The following is a 19300-nucleotide window of genomic DNA, read 5'->3' as shown; positions in this document are numbered from 1 at the left end:
TGGTTGTCATTGCTAGTGTTTCCCAAACTGCCACAGATGAAAGCACGTGGTCCTGAGGGACAACATACATTCCGGCTGTTTCAGAAAGGGGTGCATGTGCCACCTCCTGCACATGCCCTTAAGGCCAGAGAGGATATCAACATGCAAGGGAATCCCAAGGACCTTGTGTCCAGAAGGCCTCCATGGAAGGCTGTTCAGTGGACCTCCTTCGGGGGGGGGGGGGGCACAGTCAGGTACAGCGTTTGGAAATGTGGTATTTTATGGACAAATTTTGCTCATGCTATGCAGCAGTGCAGAATTAGCACTGTGGCTCTTAATGCTGGAGGCTACCTGGGTGCTCCATGTTTGCTAGGCAGGCCATGGAGGCTTGGATTGAAAGGGGCTTTTTGTGGAGCTTTGCAGTAGAGGAAGGTTTTTGTTGTCTGACAAATGCTGTGCTTTCAGCTGTGGCTGTCCTTAAAGCCCACACAAGTGGGGCATATGCCTTCTGCAGTTGTTGCCGTGCTGTTCAGCTACTCACCATTGTCTTCTCTTCCTCAGCACCCTACTGCAATGAGCTGATGAAGAACCTGGAATCCAGCCCGCTTTCCAGGATTATCTGGAGGGCTTTGAAACCCTTGCTGATTGGGAAGATCTTGTACACTCCAGACACACCAGCCATAAGGAGAGTCATGACTGAGGTAACTCTAGCTCTATCATCTGATATGCAGGGTGAGGTATGACCTCTGGCTGTGCAGCTTAGCTGCTCTGTGTTAAATTGGGCCCAAACACAAGCCTGCAAAGGATTGCCTGCAAAGCACAGCCTCCCTAGGCTCTCACCTCCCGTGCCCTTGCTGTTGAAGGCTCAAGGAGAAAAGGCCAGGCAGAACTCTTTTTCTAGACTTGGCTGGAAGCTTTCCTGGTGGTGCCTTTTGATTATCCACAGGCTTTGCATCTCTGATGTGGGATATGGGAGTGGGGAAGACCTTGATAAGCTTTCAGGTGTCCTTCCTCTCCTCCACTGCAGGCTGATCAGGAGATCCTGAATCATTTCTGATTGTGGTTTACCTAATGCGCTCTCTAATTCCCCAAGGTCCCTCAGCAAGACTCTTCTAGCACGTGGGGAGGGGCTGACTTTGTGTGCCCTTCATCTCCAAGGCAGAGTCATTCTCCACAAAGCCTTGAAAGGCAGTGCTCAGCCACAGTCATCCATACTCCCTGTTGTTTTCCTCCCACATGCATTTGATTTTCCCTACGCTGGTCCTTGCAGAAGCTGAGCTGCTTGAATATAAGCAGCACTCAGTACTTCACTTGACAGGTCAATGCACCCTCTCAGCCCACAGCGGATCTCTGCCAGCTTTTGGAAATAACCTTCCTCTCCTCTTTGCCAACAGGTGAACAGGACATTCCAGGAGCTGGGTGTGTTTCGTGACCTCGGAGGGATGTGGGAGGAGATAAGCCCAAAGATTTGGACGTTTATGGAAAGTAGTCAGGAAATGGATCTCATTCGGGTCAGTATGTTGTCCTTGCCAGAACCACCACTGTCATCTTCTGCAATAAGCAGTGAAATATTTATTTTAGATGGTGCTTCAGTGCTGAGCTGGACAGATAAATAGTGTGGATGGGACCCTATCTTGAAACACATTGTGATTGTACCAATCCTGCATTATGCTTGGCATTCCTTCCTTCATGTAACAACCTGCTGCAAACAGGAGCTGTGTGTGTTCAACACCCGTTTCTAACCTGCCTCTGTGGGGAAATGGGCTGTTTCTTCCACAGTGTTGCCCTAACATGGTATGAATATCTGTCTTGGGGTATTTTTGTAAACTGGGGACCTGTGGGGTTGGTGACATGTTCAGTGCCCTGTGCTGTGCACTTCTCCACGATAGTGCTCTTGTGTTAGCAGCAAAGCAAACGGTTATATACCTAGATCAGATCCTGGAAGGTGCCAGGTGACCTCGGGCCCCATTGGATACAGTAGGAATTGAATGGTTATCATGCTAGAGCTGAAGCTTGATACCTGGCAGTAATCTGGCATGAATCTTGTAAAAACTTAATTTGAAGCTGCATGGTACGCTTAATTTAGTAATACTTGGCTGCTGATGGGAGAAGAGCAAACATCCTACAGCTGATTGCTTCATAACATGCCATGCATACTGGACCATGAAGAAGGGGCTGGGAGTCTTGTTTTGGATTTGACATGCTTTCTGCTAGCCTGTTGGTTCCCTGGAGCATTGTGTCAGGTGTCAGACTTTCATTACTGGGGCATTATCTGCTTAAGTGGCTGAGATGATTGTTTCTTCCCTCAGGTGCAACTCTGAGGATCTTTGCACCCTGTGCTGATGTCTTTGGAAGCACAGTGATGTAAAACTGGGATCACACAACAGAGAAACAGTTCTAGAGTAGTTTTTCCTGCTGTCTCTGCAAGGCAGCTGGTTGGGTGTCATAGTGCAACTGTTATACAGAGACTTCCCCATGTCTTTTAAGCCTTAAAGTTCATTCCTTGTTTACCCCAATGTAAGGCTGGGCTCAATAGTCTGTGACCTGCCCTGTTGCACTTCCCCATCAGCATGACATCCAAGAGGATCAGAAGCATCGTTTGATCACTCCTGTGCCTCTGTTGGCTTTATGAAAGTTAATTCTGTAGATGTTGGCATCAGGGAGGTGAGAATCGGGGCGACCAACTGTAAATTGAACCATTTGATGCAGAGAGTGCAGACAGAGGGTCATGGTTTGGGTATTGGTTTGCAGTCATGTCTTTTGAAAAGTGAGTGCTGCTGCATTTATTTTTTTATTTTAATGAGCCCATGGCTTTTACTGGTTTTATATTTTATGCTTCTTGTTAACCCTGCTGGCTCTGGTAGTTAATTCTTGATCTTCCCAGCAGTCTGGTCTCCTCCTCTGTATTGATGCAGTAGCAGGGGTTCATTTGTTGTCACCTGTTGCAGTTCACACAAGCAGGAGTACTTCACTGTTAATGTCTGGACAGCTCCCGGGCAGCATCCCATTCAGTTCAGAGGTGCAGCACAGATCACTTGCACATGAATAGGCTGAAACAGAGTTGCCTGATTGTGGCTGCTTTCATGGGGGAGGTGGGTCCTTTGCTGTTTGTTAGCCACGGAGGCTGCTGTGCTGCTGGGTGACAGGTCATCACCTCCCAACTTTCTGGGTTGTGCAATCTGTTTGGCATATTGCTTCCTGCTGAAGGAGGGGAAAGTGCTTTTCTTGCCCACCTCTGGCACTTGCAGCTTGCCGCTAATGTGGCTGCTAACTTCAGGGAGGACAACATGTGCCCCTGGAGTTAAGAAGCTTTAATGTTGCTTCTGAACGTGATGAGGCTGACCCCCTTGCCGCAGACCTTCCTGCTGGGGAGGGTGGCGCAAGCCAGCCTTAGGAGACCAAATGTGAAGAGAGCACAGCACAGTCGATCCCTGTTTGCTCAGATTTCCCTTTCACATTTTCTCCTTTGCCAGCTTGGCCTGTTCTGTTTTCCCATTTCGTGATGCTGTTTTTGTAACTCTGTGACCCATTACTTTCTGGTAACAGGAGAGCATGGGGAAGCCTCTCACCTCTCCGTTTCATTCTTTGTTCTGGCAGAAAATCCGTTTTCTGTTTTTATTGGTTAGGATTTTTAGTTTTCTTTCTTGTGCAGAGTTTTCTTTTTTCCTCTCCCCTACTTCAGTTCAACTGTGTCCTTTACAATTAATGCTTCCCTCGTGCCTGCCCTTTTATTGTCTGCCCAGAGGACTGGTTTGTGGTTAAATGCCAGATGCTTCTACCTGGATTGCACTTGTGTGGGGCTTTGTACGTACATGTAGTGAGGCAATACCCGGTCCTCAGAAAGCTGGCAGTTAAACCAGGTGAAAAAAAGCACTCTCCCAGATAGAACCAAGAGCCAGGACATCATGGCTGTACAGGGCTGCTTCAGCCAGCCCTGGTGGTGCAATAGGAAAATATGTAAGATAAGCCACCAGGTCTCTGGTGCTGGTATTTCTGCTCAGCACTGTGACAGTTCAGCCTCCAGCCATGCCACAGCCCCTCTCTATCCCAGCCCGGAGCAGACGTTTGTTCGGGAGAGGTGAGCAGAGCTTGGCAGCCACCATCAGCCAAATGTGTTTCTCTGAACGCCGCCTTTTGCTGGAGCAAGACCTGGTTTGCATGTGTGGTGTGCAGAGCTATGCCTGGCTCTCTGCTGCCCTCTTCTTGGGAAACGGGTGACAGGACATGGAGGCAGCCAGCCAGCCTGCAAAGGATACCCCATGGTGTAGTTGTCTATAACCGGGGATTCACATCCTTTCAATGGGGGAGGATAAGAGGAAGGACCCCACCCTGCTGATCTTCTCAGTAGGGCAGAGTGCCTCTCCCTGCACCTTCTTAAAAGACATTTTCCCCAGTAGTACTTGTTTTCGTGATAAGAGAGGATATCTAATGTTAATTCTCAACAACTATTTCTCCTTTGAAAAAAAAATATCTGTAGACACTGCTGAAGGGCAAAGCCTTCTGGGACCTGCACTTGCCGGCTTCCAACTGGACAGTGGAGGACCTTTCCCATTTCCTGTCAAACCGTCCAGAGGACTTTGAGACAGGAAACGACTCAGTGTATACCTGGGTGGATGCCTTCAATGAGACAGATCGGGCTATCCAGACCATCTCCCGCTTCATGGAGGTGAGATCCTGCTAGTGTGGGCAAGCAGCTGGGGGAGGGCAGCAGCTTGGTCTCCACTTTCTGTCCCTGGAAAGGGAAGAGAGGTGTTCCTCAGTCCATTTCTGTAAACAGCTAGGCTTTAGTAGGGCTGAATGCACAGAGTGTTAGAAAATACCATTTATTCAGGTGCCTAAATGCAGATGTAGGAACCTAACTGTAGGCCTTGCTCTTGAAATGCTCGCTTTGGCCATTGCATGTGGTTTCCCACCCTGTTGTTACTGGGTGACTGAGAGCTGCGGCTTGCTTCAGCAGTGTAACAGCTCCTGTTCCAATCTGGGGTTTTAGCTGGGGGCTGTGGTGAAGCTAGCAGCTGTTTTAAGCTGAGGAAGACATAGTGAATAATGAGATTTGTTCTACTTGTTACTTGGCCATCTTGGCAGATGGGTGCAAACAGAAACAGACCTTGGCCTGTCAGGGACCTGGTCCAAAGCCTGTGGGTCTCTCCGGTGATTTTTAGAGGCTTTGAATCAGACCTAGTTTATTGTTAATAGAGAAGATAACACTATCTGTGGAAATTGATGCTTGGATGGGATCTTATAGCTAGTATTACAATGCTACCTAACCTCTTTTCCAGAAAATACCTCTGCTGTGGTATTTCTCAGTGATATACGTTTGACTGGCAGGTGACTATCAAGTAGGAAAAAATGACATCTCTAGCAACTTGCTGGGCTACCATGAGCCATTGCAAATTAGTCCAGCGCTGCAGTCTTTTCTTGGGCATGGCATTAGCATTGCAGAGTTCTCCTTTTTAATTCCTCCCAAATGTAAACAAAGTACTTTCTGGTTTGGTAACTTATCCCATAAATGCTTTCAAATCTGTCCCTGTCTAGTGTGTCAACTTGGACAAACTGGAGCCTGTGGCCACAGAAGTCCGGCTCATAAACAAGTCACTGGAGCTTCTGGATGAAAGGAGGTTCTGGGCTGGCATAGTCTTCACTGAAATAGCTCCTAACAGCATAGAGCTCCCTCAACATGTGAAATACAAGATACGCATGGACATTGATAATGTGGAAAGGACCAACAAGATCAAGGACGGGTCAGTTTGGACATGCAGCCTTACAAACAACGTCTTCTGGGCGATGCGGTGATGAGAGTTTCTAACGGAAAGGTCTTGTTCCCTCGGTGCAGGTATTGGGATCCTGGCCCCCGTGCTGATCCCTTTGAGGACATGCGCTATGTTTGGGGAGGCTTTGCCTACCTGCAGGATGTTGTGGAACAGGCCATCATCAGGGTGCAGACAGGCACGGAGAAGACAACAGGAGTTTATGTGCAGCAGATGCCCTATCCGTGTTACGTGGATGACATGTATGTATGCAGGCTGCTTTGAAAGCTCCCAGGAAGATTGTGTCTTGGGAAGCATGGGGTCTTGTCATTCCTCAGACGTGGTTTATGTCCCTACTATTAGCGAGGAAGCAATCTCCTTAGTGCTTCTAATCCCTGGAATTAGGATGCCTGCATGGAGGATTTAGAATATGTAACGACTTGCAGAGTCCTTCCCAGGAGAAGGACTGTCTGTACAGGACTTTCACATACAGAGTGCATTCCTGAGATGTGCCCATATCCCTAAACCCAATACAGGCAAAAATAGCACTGGGGAAAAAAGCAGAGACCTAGACATGGGAGAGTGGGAAGAGGACAGTTGAGAGCATTCCCCAGGAAAGGCAGGTCTCTGCACCCACTCTTCCACTGAGCAACAGTTGCAACTCCCGCTCCCACTCCAGGCTGGTGATGTGCTCTAGACCCATCAGCCTCACTTTATGGCGAGACACTGATCCTGTGTCATGCTCTGCACGTGGGCTGCTTTGTGCAGTGAAGCCGTAGCCATCATCATGCTCTGCTAGCCCTCGAGTGGTGTCTGAAGTTGCACTGATGTTTCTCACTCTGTTCTCCTGGCTTCTTTTCTCCTTCTGTCAGATTTCTGCGTGTCATGAGCCGCTCCATGCCACTTTTCATGACTCTAGCCTGGATCTACTCAGTGGCTGTGATAATTAAGGGCATTGTATATGAGAAAGAAGCCCGGCTGAAGGAGACAATGCGGATTATGGGACTTGACAATGGCATTCTTTGGCTAAGCTGGTTCATTAGCAGCCTCGTTCCTCTCCTGATGAGTGCAGGCCTGCTGGTGTTCATCCTTAAGGTGAGTTGACTGGCTTCGTGTGTGGCAGCAGAATCTAGAGCCTTGAGAAGCCTGCACAGTGGTCTGTGCTGGCACACTGGGGAGGGGTTAGTGAGTGTGGGTTGACCAGCAACTGTTTGTGAACGAGGTTTTTGAGCAAAACAGGGCTGAGTGGCTGAAAACAGGTGGAGGGGCTGTAGCAGATTCAGTGCTCTTGTAAAGGTGCCTCTGGTACTGCCCCACTTCTGGGGAGGTTGTTTTGCAAATTGCAGCAAGCCCAGCCTCCCCCGAGCTCTGCAGACCTGCTTGTACTAGAGCCACCTTGGAGAGCCCTTTGAAAGCCTGATGTGCCTGTTGTTTTCCTGCCAGATGGGGAATCTGCTGCCTTACAGCGACCCTAGTGTGGTGTTTGTTTTCCTCTCAATCTTCGGTGTTGTGACCATCCTCCAGTGCTTCCTCATCAGCACTGTGTTCTCCAGGGCCAACCTGGCAGCTGCCTGTGGAGGCATTGTCTATTTCACGCTGTACCTGCCTTATGTGCTGTGTGTTGCCTGGCAGGACTATGTCAGCTTCTCACTCAAGATCTTTGCGGTGAGTCTTGAGGAAACTATCCTGGGTACTGTGCCTCTACCAATATAGCACTCAGCAGCTCTCTAGCTGAACACTGATCACAAGGGGTGGAGGTGGAAAGGGGATGACAGTTTTCCAGTCTAAGAGACTATTGGGGCTGGGCTTGGTGAAGAGGTTGACTGAACCTGCTAGGAGCTGCTGGGAGGGTTTTGTTGGGTTTCATAGTAGAAGTAATTCAGCCAGACTAAGCTGCCTTAATGTCTGTAAGCTGTGATGCTGTACCATCAGGTATGCAGGCTGAAGTAACTTGCTGCCTTTCCTCTGCACAGCACTTCATACCTGTCTGGAGAGGGTGGTTGTGGGTGATCTCTTCCCTCACAAAGGGGAAGGGAAAGAAAATAGGGAAACAAACAGTTCTGGGTGGTGGTCCAGGAGAGACTTCGGGTGTTGCTTGGTGGAGCCAAGACTGAGTCTGCCATTCCCTCTCTGCAAATACAGTCATGCTCCTTGGACCTTTGACTTTTCTTATAAGGCTTCTGGACCATGTCCCTTAGCCTTGTGCTAGAGCTGAGCTGCCCAGTTGAAGAGTAGTTGTGAAAAACTGAATGCATGTTCATGCCTCCCATTTGCAGAGTCTCCTGTCTCCAGTAGCCTTTGGCTTTGGTTGTGAGTACTTTGCACTGTTTGAGGAGCAGGGAGTTGGTGTTCAGTGGGACAACTTCTTTGAGAGCCCATTGGAAGAAGATGGCTTTAGCATCACCACATCTGCTGTCATGATGTTGTTCGACACCTTCCTATATGGAGTCATGACCTGGTACATTGAGTCCGTCTTCCCAGGTGAGGTCTGCTTCTGAGGGAGGATCATGTCTTCACACTTTTAAATGAATCCTCTTACCCTGCTTATTTGCCAAGGTGCAAATTGGGCCCATTTTTAAGCAGAGCTGCAGAAAGGTCATGGAGGAAAACCACAGACCAGCATGACAGTAAGGTTGCTGCTGCTAATAGCAGTGACTGTTGCCCAGCACAGAGGCTGTGCCCCATTGTGGTGATGGCTGAGCTAGTCCCAGAAGCTTTGCTGCACTTCAGATGTTGCCTTCTCTGAACTGCTAAGTCCACAGACCTTACTGCAGGGGAGGAGTTGAGAGTATCAGCACCAGATGTGGCTGCTTAGCACCTTTCAGCACAGAGCTTTTAACCCTAAAGTGAGGTTTGGGGAAGGAGATGTCTCTTACCCCAAAAGTCTGGCAGTGTCTTCACAAAAGATCTCTTCTTAGTCCTGCCTAACCTAGAGGCTTACTGGAGGTGGAGTACTTCCCTTCTTGTCCTGAAAGCTAATATGAGAAAAGGGACAGATGCAGTCAGGCTCACGTAATGCTTTTCTGTTTAGGCCAGTACGGGATTCCCAGGCCCTGGTACTTTCCTTTCACAAAGTCCTATTGGTTTGGGGAGGAACCACAGGACAGGCAGCACCATCATTCTGACCAGAAGGGGCCTTCGGAAGGTAAGTACTGGACACAGAACCTTTCTGCAGTTATGGTCTCCCTTTTTGAAAGAAGAGTCCAAGGACAGCAGGACTGGCATGGCTAAGGTGAAATTGGTCATCCCTTTGCTATCACAGTTTGGGTATGCTGATCAGGTGGGTGTCTGCAGATAACCCCAAGGTACTTTGCCCACTTGAGTGCAGTTGGGTACTCCAGCTTCATGGAGCTGAGAATTCCTCCAATTTTTGCCAACCCTGGTGACAGTGGAGATCTCCAACTACCAGATGAGGCCAGTAGAGAGAAGAGGGCTAAAGTACAACTTCTGTGGAAGGTTCCTGTCCCTGTGGAAGAAATGTGGTCAGTTGTTCATATAGCTCATTTCTCCTTGGATCTAAACAGGCTTGGGGGAATGTAACATTTATTAGAACTCCCACACAGCTGCTGTTAAAACCTACCATATTTCTCTCTACTTTACTCTGTTTTCTTCCAGTCTGCAAGGAGGAAGAACCTATGCATCTGAGCCTTGGTGTTTCCATCCAGAACCTGGTCAAGGTTTATCGTGATGGCAAGAAAGTTGCTGTAGATGGTCTCACACTGAACTTCTATGAAGGACAGATCACCTCCTTTCTGGGACATAATGGAGCAGGGAAAACCACTACCATGTAAGAACAAAATAATGCTTTAAGACAGTGGGAGAAGTGACTCTGAATACTGTGGTTCCTATCAATATGGTAGAGGTAGCTGTACAACTGCAGTGTGCAAGCTGGTGCGGAGTAGGGTGCTCCACTGATTTCAGTGGAGCTCTGCTGATTTACCCTAGTTGTGCTGGTGCCTCAGAAGATGCGCAGATACAGAGGACTGAAACTGGAGGTTGTTCAGGTTGAGGCTGTGCTAAATGAATCTGCATTGGCAGATTGGCGTTTTTTAGTAATGACATTTGTGACTCTGACTTACCAATATAAGGAAACAAGTTGGGACTCAAAGAATGAGAAGCTTTTAGAGGAAAAAAAATTTTCTTCAGGCAGAATTGTGTGGGTGTGCTTTGATCAGTGTTAAAACCATTGGAGCTGTTTTGGTGTTTTTTAGTCCATTAGTGAGAAGTTTCTCAGACTACTTTCCTGATAGGGGAGTTCCCCAAGGCTTCCACCCACTCTTCATCCATCCTGGCATGTGCAGCAGCCATTTCCTGGTGGTGGAACTTGCTTATCTGTTGTGTTTGTTCTTCAGGTCCATCTTGACTGGCTTGTTCCCCCCAACCTCGGGTACAGCCTTCATCCTAGGCAAAGATATCCGCTCTGAGCTCAGCACCATCAGGCAGAACCTGGGCGTCTGTCCGCAACACAATGTGCTGTTTGACTTGTGAGTAGCAGGGCTACTGTTATCCAACAGAAGTTTGGGTTCTTCAGGAGACAGTAGTGTGCTTTCAGCTAGGACAGTCCTATCTTTATCTGTGTGCATGGTATGAGACAGTGGGGTGGTGTGAGATTGGTGCAAGGACTACGCATGTTTATTAGTGTACATGTATTACATTACATTTATTTCGTACATGTCTGTGAATTGTCAGCAAGAGCATATGCTTTCATCTTTCACCTCTCTTTAAAGAAATCTACTCCAGTAAACTTAACTAGGCCAAATGTTTTCCCAGTGCCTGGTGATCTGGGATGTTTGGGGTACTCTGTAAAGCACCCTTAAAGGAGGATTATTTACATTGGTGCTGAATACCCATACCCTGAAATCAGGCCTAAGCTGAGCACACCCAGTTGGTAGCTCCCTCCTGAAACCTTGGCCTTGAAAGACATTTTCCCAAGCAAATAAACGTGCTTGCTGTAATGCTAATCCAAGGGATGAATCCCAGCACAGTGCTCTCAGCTGTGCCTGAGCCTCCTGCTGTTCCCTAGGCTGACTGTGGAGGAGCACATCTGGTTCTATGCTCGGCTCAAAGGGCTGCCGGAAAAGAAGGTGAAAGAGGAGATGGAGCAGATGGCAATGGATGTCGGTTTGCCTCACAAACTGAAAGCTAGGACAAGCAAACTCTCTGGTAGGTTCAGCTGCTTTTACATGTCTCAGCTGCTTCCTCAGCCCCAGAAAAACTCTCCTGGGTTTCACAGAGGCTGCATCACAGACCCTGTTTGGATCCTCCAATTAAATATAGACTACCATATAATTAAGCACTTAAGGAAATCAGTTATTTATTAAGTACCTAATCAGTATATCTTAGTAAACTTAAGAAACTTACACTGTCGTATGCTATCTAATGACCATAACAAGTCACTCACTTTCTCTGAGTATTTTGTACTTGCTTCTATCATGACATAGTCCAGCTGCATGTGATATGTATTTTCCAAATGCTTACTAATGTTTGTTTTTTACGGGTTTAAATGAGAGTGGTTCAGACCATAATCTCCCAAGTCCCTTGCTGTTTGTGAACCATATGTGCGTTTCTTATGCTGACTTCCACTTCTTCAGTTGGTGTCCTAGAGCATCCTTCCTCTTTGTTTACGAAAAGCAGGATTCCTGTATCAGTCTGCACCAGGTAGTTGAGGGACCGAGACTCCTTTGTTTCTGACTTGGCTCTCAGCACAGACTGCACATTTGTCCTTGGGAAGGGAGAGCAGATGGCTACAGGTTGGCTTTAGTATTGAAGAAAGTAATATAATTCCTTGCTGCTTCTGCCTCTGGCACACTTCCACAGGAGGGGATGTCTCTTGGGGACCTATTTCTGCAGCTCAAGCTCTGGAGATCTGTGTTCCAGATCCTCAAATATGGTTAGGCCTCCAAGCTGGTGACTTGCTACTCCTGGTGTTGAGATAGTATGATTCACTTATGGAAGGGCTTGCAAGGTGTGGTTTCTTGCAGTAGGAGGACAGTTGGACTCCACTGATGGAAGACCATCTAGATAAATTACCCCATCCTGAAGGTGATGGGACCCTGAAGGCCTGAAACAGTAGCAGTGCTTGGTCTTCTCAGTATGCAATTCTGCTTTTTTGTGGAGAGCTCATTATCCACTGTGCTGCAGCTATTGTTGTTCCTTGCATCTCTGCCTCGGCCTGAACACCTCTTTCTTGTGCTTGTCAGGTGGCATGCAGAGGAAGCTCTCAGTTGCCTTAGCCTTTGTTGGGGGCTCCAAAGTTGTAATTCTGGATGAGCCTACAGCTGGGGTGGATCCTTATTCTCGCAGAGGGATATGGGAATTACTCCTGAAGTATCGGCAAGGTATGTAGTCTTTTTCTCTACTTGTAATGATGGGTCATGGAAAGCAAAAGAAAAATCAGATTCACGACTGTTCCCAAAATAGCAATGTGTCTTTGCAAATCTATTGTTGTCTGCGCTGAGGAAGGAACAAAGAACATGCCAGACAAGAATGTTCTAATCTCTCTTCTGTCCTTCTTTCTCATCCTGTTCATGCCAGAGCTCATGAACAAAGCTTGCTGGGTTGTGAGGGCAGTTAAAGCCAGAAATTCACTTTTGGTGTGCAGCAGTGTCATGTTCTGCTCTGTGCAACCAACTTTGCTGACATGAAATTAACATGCCTTTGCTGATCATGACAAGGGGTTGCAGAGACTGGGGAGAATAGTTGTTCAGCAGTTGTGAACATTTTCCATACTGCTAGCCTTGTTCAAAGGAGCCTGGACTTGTGGCATCAGTCTCCCATCCAACTTCATGGCAAGATCCAGACAATTATGGCTTTGGCTTGGGAACATGGGTATGGTTGACATACCAGCAGTAAGTCTTCCCTTGCTTTCTTCCAGGCCGCACTATCATCCTCTCCACACACCACATGGATGAGGCAGACATTCTAGGGGACCGGATTGCCATCATTTCTCATGGCAAGCTCTGCTGCGTTGGCTCTTCTCTTTTCCTGAAGAACCAGCTGGGAACAGGCTATTACTTGACCCTGGTCAAGAAGGATGTGGATTCATCTCTGAGCTCCTGCCGAAACAGCAGCAGCACAGTGTCCTATCTGAAAAAGGTACAGTTGACCCTTCCTGCTCATATTCATTCTTCCTTCATGAAATCTTAGGCTTATGGGAAGCAAGAGCTAAGATTTTACATGGTAGAATGTCTCAAAGAGAAATCCCTTACTCTTCCAAAGAAGTGTTACTTGCTTTTATAGGTATTATGCAAGATGATGTCTGGTTAAACTGTTGCATGGAATTTACATTTCCATTATAGTGTCTTTCAATGCTGCTGGTCCAAAGCTCGTTGGAGAGAAACAGAATAGATGGAGTGCACGCTTTTGTAACACTCACTTCTATAACTGTGACCTCTTACTTGTATTCCAGCCCTTTGCAGTGGTATGTCACCATTGCTTTCTGAGTGCTCTGTGGAGTAACCAGAATGTTGCAGCATTTGGTTGGAGTTATCTAGAGAGTAGCATCTAGTTGGGTCCCTTTTTGATCAAACAGCAGGAAACAATGGTTGTCTTGTCTTTTGTGACCAGGATGACAGTGTCTCCCAGAGCAGCTCTGACGCTGGCCTTGGCAGTGACCATGAAAGTGACACGTTGACAATAGGTGAGGCTTTGAAAAGATTCAGTCCCAGTGCTGACATTGCTCTATCTTTCACCCTGGACAACTGCCTTAACCTTGTGCCCCTGTGTAGCTACAGTCTGTGACAATTACTAAATTCACAGAGATGACATTTTTAAATCCATAAATATTGGAGCATTTTTCTTTAGTGAACCATTTTGGGTTCAAGCTGTCCTGAGATTTAATAACCAAAGATTGTATAGTTGCTAGGCCTGTTAGCAATACGTAACGTTCGCTGGCGAGCTGTACATGGACTTGCAGGGCTGTGAGTAGCATGTGTAATCTCTCCCAAATTCTGCAAATAAAAAGAATAGCCAGGCTTGGGTCCAGGCTTTCATCCAAGCTTGTGTTAAATGTAAAAAGAAACCAGATTTTCCATGGAAATGAGCTGCTTTCCAAAGATGTCCCATTTTCCCTCCTTTCCTTCCGGCAAGGTTTTTCAGACTGAGCTCTTCTTTCTGCATAATGAGCAGTAACAAGATGAACACCATCTTTTCCTTTTGGTTCTTCTAGATGTCTCTGCAATTTCAAATCTCATTACAAAGCATGTTCCTGAGGCCAGGCTGGTGGAGGACATCGGCCATGAATTAACCTATGTCTTGCCATACAAGGCTGCTAAAGAGGGAGCTTTCGTGGAGCTGTTCCATGAAATCGATGACCGCCTCTCTGATCTTGGCATTTCCAGCTATGGGATCTCTGAAACCACCCTGGAAGAGGTGAGTGAGCTGCAGATTCTCTTTTGACTTAAACTAGGCAAAATGAATCATGGCAGAAATAAGAACAAGGTAGTCTTGTCTCTTCCTGTAAATATTTATTGTGGAACAGGCAGCCTTGCGTTCCCCTCAAAAATGGATTGTCTTCTTCACTGTTTAAGTGTGTGCTCGTAGAAGTATGCATTAAAATCTGAAATGTAGTACAAGCAAGCATAGACAGGTCCTTTGTATTCAGTTGGACTTTGCTCAGATGTCATGTGGTGGTTGGCCCCCAATTTGGCTTCTAATGACAGTGTAAACACCTTTGAGGTATTTTTAGGGGTGCTTTGTGCTGCACTTAACTTGAAAACATACATTTCAGTACTGGAGACTGTACTTCACAGAAACCACTTAGATGTATACCCTTGTCAGGAACATTTTTAGGGTTTGTTCCTTGTGGCTGTGTTCCAGCTAACAAGTGTCCCTTTCTTTTGTCACACAAGTGTCATGCACTTCATCCCCTGTTTATGTGAAATGTCCCTTTTTAAAAAAAAAAAAAAAAATGACAAGGGAAACAGTGGTGGTGTCACTTATTGAGGTTGCCCTCTAGGTCCTCCCACAGCTGTGAAGGCCTTGGCTGCTATCTACAATTAAAAAATGATTTTTTTTCCTGGTTTAGGAGAGTCCATGGGAGAAGCTCCACAATGGTGCCTATTCAAGCATAAACAGGAGTGTGAGCTCTGTCAGTCTAGGAGGAAGATGGGATTCCCCAAATTTAGTAACTAGGTCTTTTATCTGAGGCATGTGTTTAACAGACATTGGAAAGGGGGAGTGGCTGGCATGTGGTTACAGGCTGGCTCGTGGAAGCTGGAGAGAAGCCACAAAGTCCATGTCCCCATCACACAGGGGATAAACCCTGTATCCTCTGTTCTCTGCATCTGTCAGTCTTGTACTCTTTCATGGCATCTCCTGAAGCAGTCCCCACAATACCACTCCTCTTCTAATTTTCACTTAAAATTGCCTTTCAGATCTTCCTGAAAGTGGCTGATGATAGCGGTGTGGATGCAGAAACCTCAGGTGGGTGTAGCTGACCAAGCTTAGGTATTTGAAGAGTAAAATCTCAGTGCAGGGCTTAGTTCCCAGAGGAGTAAAAGGTCTAGAGGGTATCTCAAATGAGGAGTGTTCCTGGTCTCACCAGCCTTGGGCAAACGTTGACCTTTGTGTATGGCAGCGTGTCCAGCTGTATACAGTGATGCATGCCAAGGTGTGACAGGCTCTGTTTCAGACTGAACTGGAACTCTGCTTTGCTAATACTTTTAATGACCTAAAATAGCTGTTCTTAGTATACTTCATGCATGCTTTTATATACTCTTAACTTCTATTGACTCAGTGGTAGTATGTTTATTTTGTAATAGTGGAGAGTTTATAGTGTTTGAGTTTGAGTTTATTGTGAATTACTTGGCTGATGCTATTGTCTGCTCTGAGGAACAGGAAAATCTCTTGACAACAGAGTCAGACTACAGTGAGGGATCAAATGACTTTCTGAGAGCAGTGCACTGCACTAAGTGCTTGTGCCAGCATTTCCTGATAAACTAGTGCTAGCAAACTGCACTTGAAGTCATATGCATATAAAGTGAGAATTTTGTTACAGTGAGAGCAGCCTGCAGTTTCCATGCCTAAATGAAAAAAAAAAAAAAGTGACAAGTGCACTGGAAGAAGCTTCTAGGACAGCACACAAAAAATGGTGCATGAAACATGTAACCCTTGCAAAGTGACAATCTTCATTTTACTTTTACCTGCACTGGAGTCACTCTAGATCAGCTCCTCACTTTGCAAATGGAAGACCTGTAAAATGAAAAAGATACTGCCATGTTTTTTCTGGGGCTAATTGGAGATTAACTGAAGCCGTTCAGCTAATCATAACTGCATTATTTTCAGATGGAACATTGCCAGCCAGAAGGAACAGGCGTGTGTTTGGAGACAGACAAAGCTGCCTTCGTCCATTTACAGAAGATGATGCATTTGATCCTAATGATTCAGACATAGATCCAGGTATTGCTGGAGCTCAAGCCTTTTTTCTTCTTGTGGACACTCTTTCATATTATAAATCATAAGGCTGAGACTGCAAAAGGAGTGGTGTTTTATTTGCCTTTAGGAAGAGTGGGCAGTGCAGTATCCACAGCCTGCTCAATCTTCCCATCAAGGCTTATACAGATAAGGATGAAAATGTAGTTGTGTAAATTTCTGTTGCTATCTCTGCTCACCACCACCCTTTTTTTTAATGAGTGAGAGCAGCTGTTCCAGCTGTCACCCTGTGTTCCCAGCACAGAAGTGCCCAGAGAACATCTGTGTGAGCTTCTGAATGAGAGTCATTTCTTCTTGCTAGCAGAATCCAGAGAGACAGACCTTCTCAGTGGCATGGATGGGAAAGGATCCTACCAGATGACAGGCTGGAAGCTCACCCAGCAGCAGTTCACAGCTCTGTTCTGGAAGAGGCTGCTTATTGCTAAGAGAAGCCGGAAGGGCTTCTTTGCTCAGGTGAGAGCACCCAACATGTGCGGGGTCCTTCAGCAGGGACAGCTCTGGACCATGCATTGTATTCAGAGTTGAAGGCGGGCAGAAAACCTCAAGGGAATACGGATAACCAAAACTGATCTTCATTGCACATCTGAGCAAAAGGGGACCTGTGCAAGTGAAAGGAGTTACATGACAACCAAATGGTTACAGTATTCTTGCACAGCAAGGATGCAGCTGACATTCAAATCCAAATTTGGCCTTGAGAGCAGCATTTGGAGGCTAAATCCTCTGCATGCCAAGTGAGTGCCTTGATTGAATGCCAGAGCAGCTCTTGTATTGGTGTCTAGCAATAGCTTGGTGTAAGTAGCAAAGACCTTCCTGGGAAATATGAAAAAGTTTTGATCCATTAAGTGACTCGCATGTAGCTCCTGATGCCTCTGGGAATATTTGCTTTAAAAAGGGCTTGCTCTTTCCTTGCGATTTCAGATTGTGCTGCCAGCAGTATTTGTGTGTATTGCTCTCATGTTCAGCCTGATCGTTCCTCCCTTTGGGAAGTATCCCAGCCTTGAATTACAGCCCTGGATGTATGATGAGCAGTACACTTTTATTAGGTATGTTTCTTGTGGTGTAGAAATGGTGCTAAATCCTACAATTCTGTTCTCTGCAAACATGAGTTACTGAGTTCCTTGCCAGGTTGTTTAAATTTGTTTAGCACAGAAGCACATTGTCATAGAGTCCTGGTATTTTTTTTTAGGCCTTTAAATGCCAACTCTAACTACTGGCAAGGCCATACCCATTTCTGAGTGTGCTATTACTCTAGTAATACTGTGTACAAAGACCAGGAGAGTGTGTGTGTGCTCCTAGGCCAAGCGTTCTTCAAAGGGAAATCTCCATATCTTTTTCCTGAGCTCTTTCACTGTGCTCTCAGCCTTGCTCTGCTGCTGCTTTTACTACGTACCTGTTATCCCACTGACCTGATAGTATTTCTCTGCTGTACCCATAGCAACGATGCTCCAGAAGATGCAGGCACTCAGAGGCTTTTGGATGCCCTTCTCAATAAGCCTGGTTTTGGAACACGCTGTATGCAGGGACACTCCATCCCGTAAGTAAAACTCTGGGCTGGGAAGAGGAAGCCCAGTCCCTGCTTCTGGTCACCCGGTAGATTTAGCTGGCTTTAGGGAATGATAGTCATGCATGACTTTAAGGCAAAAGAATTGCAATTACATTCAATTGTTCTGCTCAGGACCTTTTAGAAAGTTACCAGCCCTCAGCATGGTGAGGGAGTGAGGTTTGAGGGCAAGTCCTTACTGATAGAGGAGGAGACAGTAGTCTCTCACTCAAATTACTGCTTGGTCCTGAACATGGAAGAGGACCTGTTGCTGTATGTTGTTGACTCTAGCTATTCCCATTCCACATTCTAGCTGCACTAGAAACCTAGGTTAGCATACCTACAAACACTAGCAGAAAGAGTGGAGAGCCAGACAGCATTGGTGTGGTTTCCTAGCTCTGCTCTGACTTGCTGCATGGCCTGGGGCCAGTGAAGATCCAGGCTGTGAGTACAGCAGGGGTATACGGAGTCCGGCATGGTGTGTCTGTAGTCTGGAAGAACTGCAGCTCATGTTCACAGGATGATGGGGAGGGGGGCAAGGGGCCCTATGTGTTGGCTAGTGATGAAAAGTAAGCCGTATCCTCTAAAACAGACCCAGAAGCTGGGTTACTCCACCCATGGAGGCTGCCCACTGATGCTACCTTGGGAAAGAGCAGGATTCTGGTGCCCCAAAGGCAGAAGTGTCATCCAAGAAACGACTGTCTGCCATGATCTTGGAATCATAGAATATCTCAAGTTGGAAAAGACTCATAAGGGTCATCGAGTCCAACTTCCTGCTCTTTGTAGGACTACTTAAAACTAAACCATATGACTAGGATCATTGTGCAGGTACTCCTTGAACTCTGGATGCTGTGTGTGCTGGGACTGATTGAAATAAAGCACTCACATGCTGCGGAGTGAATGAGAAGAGGGGAGTGTCCAGCGCTACTCAGTGTTGGCCAACCTCAGTCTCCCTAGCACTGGGATCTGTTAGAAGCTGCAGAGCCTTATCTGTTGCTCTGCGTTGTTTCTCTCAGTGAGGTCAGGCTCCTTTGAAAAACAGCCTGCCTCTTCTGAGGATTGTGGTGTCTGTTATTTAAGTGGCTTGTAAGCAAAGGCTGTCAATAGTTGTTTTAAGAACTGCATTTGCCTTGCCTCTTTCCTGGCACAGAGACACTCCTTGCACCATGGGGCAGAGGGAATGGACCACCGCTTCAGTCCCGGAATCAGTCCTGGACATATTCTTGAAAGGCAACTGGAGCATGGAGAACCCTTCCCCGTCTTGCGAGTGCAGCAATGAGAAGATCAAGAAGATGTTGCCTGTGTGCCCTCCTGGTGCAGGCGGGCTGCCACCCCCGCAGGTAGGCCAAAGCTCAGTGGTGCTGTGATGAGGGATGCTCCTGGAAAGCAGAACGGCTGGATGTGATTCTTGTGTGCAGCACTGCACACTGTTTGAATTGGCATCTGTGTTTTTTGATGGGCGTTTATCTGTGTTTTCCCTGGTGACACCAGCGCGAGCAAGATACTGCTGACATCCTCCAGAATCTGACTGGTCGCAATATATCAGACTACCTAGTGAAGACCTATGTGCAGATCATTGGGAAAAGGTAGCTGTTGAACACAC

The 19300-nt window shown here is 46.8% G+C and overlaps 1 protein-coding gene across 6 annotated transcripts in view; it reads left to right on the top strand.

Annotated features, from left to right (window-relative positions):
* The window catches only part of ABCA1 (ATP binding cassette subfamily A member 1), a 97446-nt gene that overhangs the window by 61474 nt on the left and 16672 nt on the right, over positions 1–19300 (top strand). For 5 of the 6 annotated variants that reach the window (XM_054810799.1, XM_054810793.1, XM_054810795.1 and 2 more), the window contains 23 exons: positions 541–680; positions 1374–1490; positions 4457–4645; positions 5515–5720; positions 5813–5989; positions 6599–6821; positions 7170–7391; positions 8003–8207; positions 8758–8871; positions 9342–9513; positions 10079–10210; positions 10750–10889; positions 11927–12064; positions 12601–12821; positions 13293–13365; positions 13894–14096; positions 15101–15149; positions 16011–16124; positions 16459–16610; positions 17076–17200; positions 17593–17691; positions 18848–19037; positions 19189–19283. In XM_054810799.1, the coding sequence (XP_054666774.1) occupies positions 541–680; positions 1374–1490; positions 4457–4645; positions 5515–5720; positions 5813–5989; positions 6599–6821; positions 7170–7391; positions 8003–8207; positions 8758–8871; positions 9342–9513; positions 10079–10210; positions 10750–10889; positions 11927–12064; positions 12601–12821; positions 13293–13365; positions 13894–14096; positions 15101–15149; positions 16011–16124; positions 16459–16610; positions 17076–17200; positions 17593–17691; positions 18848–19037; positions 19189–19283 (3496 nt within the window). The remainder of the gene's footprint in view (positions 1–540; positions 681–1373; positions 1491–4456; positions 4646–5514; positions 5721–5812; positions 5990–6598; positions 6822–7169; positions 7392–8002; positions 8208–8757; positions 8872–9341; positions 9514–10078; positions 10211–10749; positions 10890–11926; positions 12065–12600; positions 12822–13292; positions 13366–13893; positions 14097–15100; positions 15150–16010; positions 16125–16458; positions 16611–17075; positions 17201–17592; positions 17692–18847; positions 19038–19188; positions 19284–19300) is intronic. The other variant, XM_054810798.1, reaches the window with a different exon arrangement.

Source organism: Grus americana, chromosome Z, assembly GCF_028858705.1.
Source record: "Grus americana isolate bGruAme1 chromosome Z, bGruAme1.mat, whole genome shotgun sequence".
Lineage (NCBI taxonomy): Eukaryota > Metazoa > Chordata > Aves > Gruiformes > Gruidae > Grus > Grus americana.
This window is presented reverse-complemented; position numbering and strand designations above follow the sequence as displayed.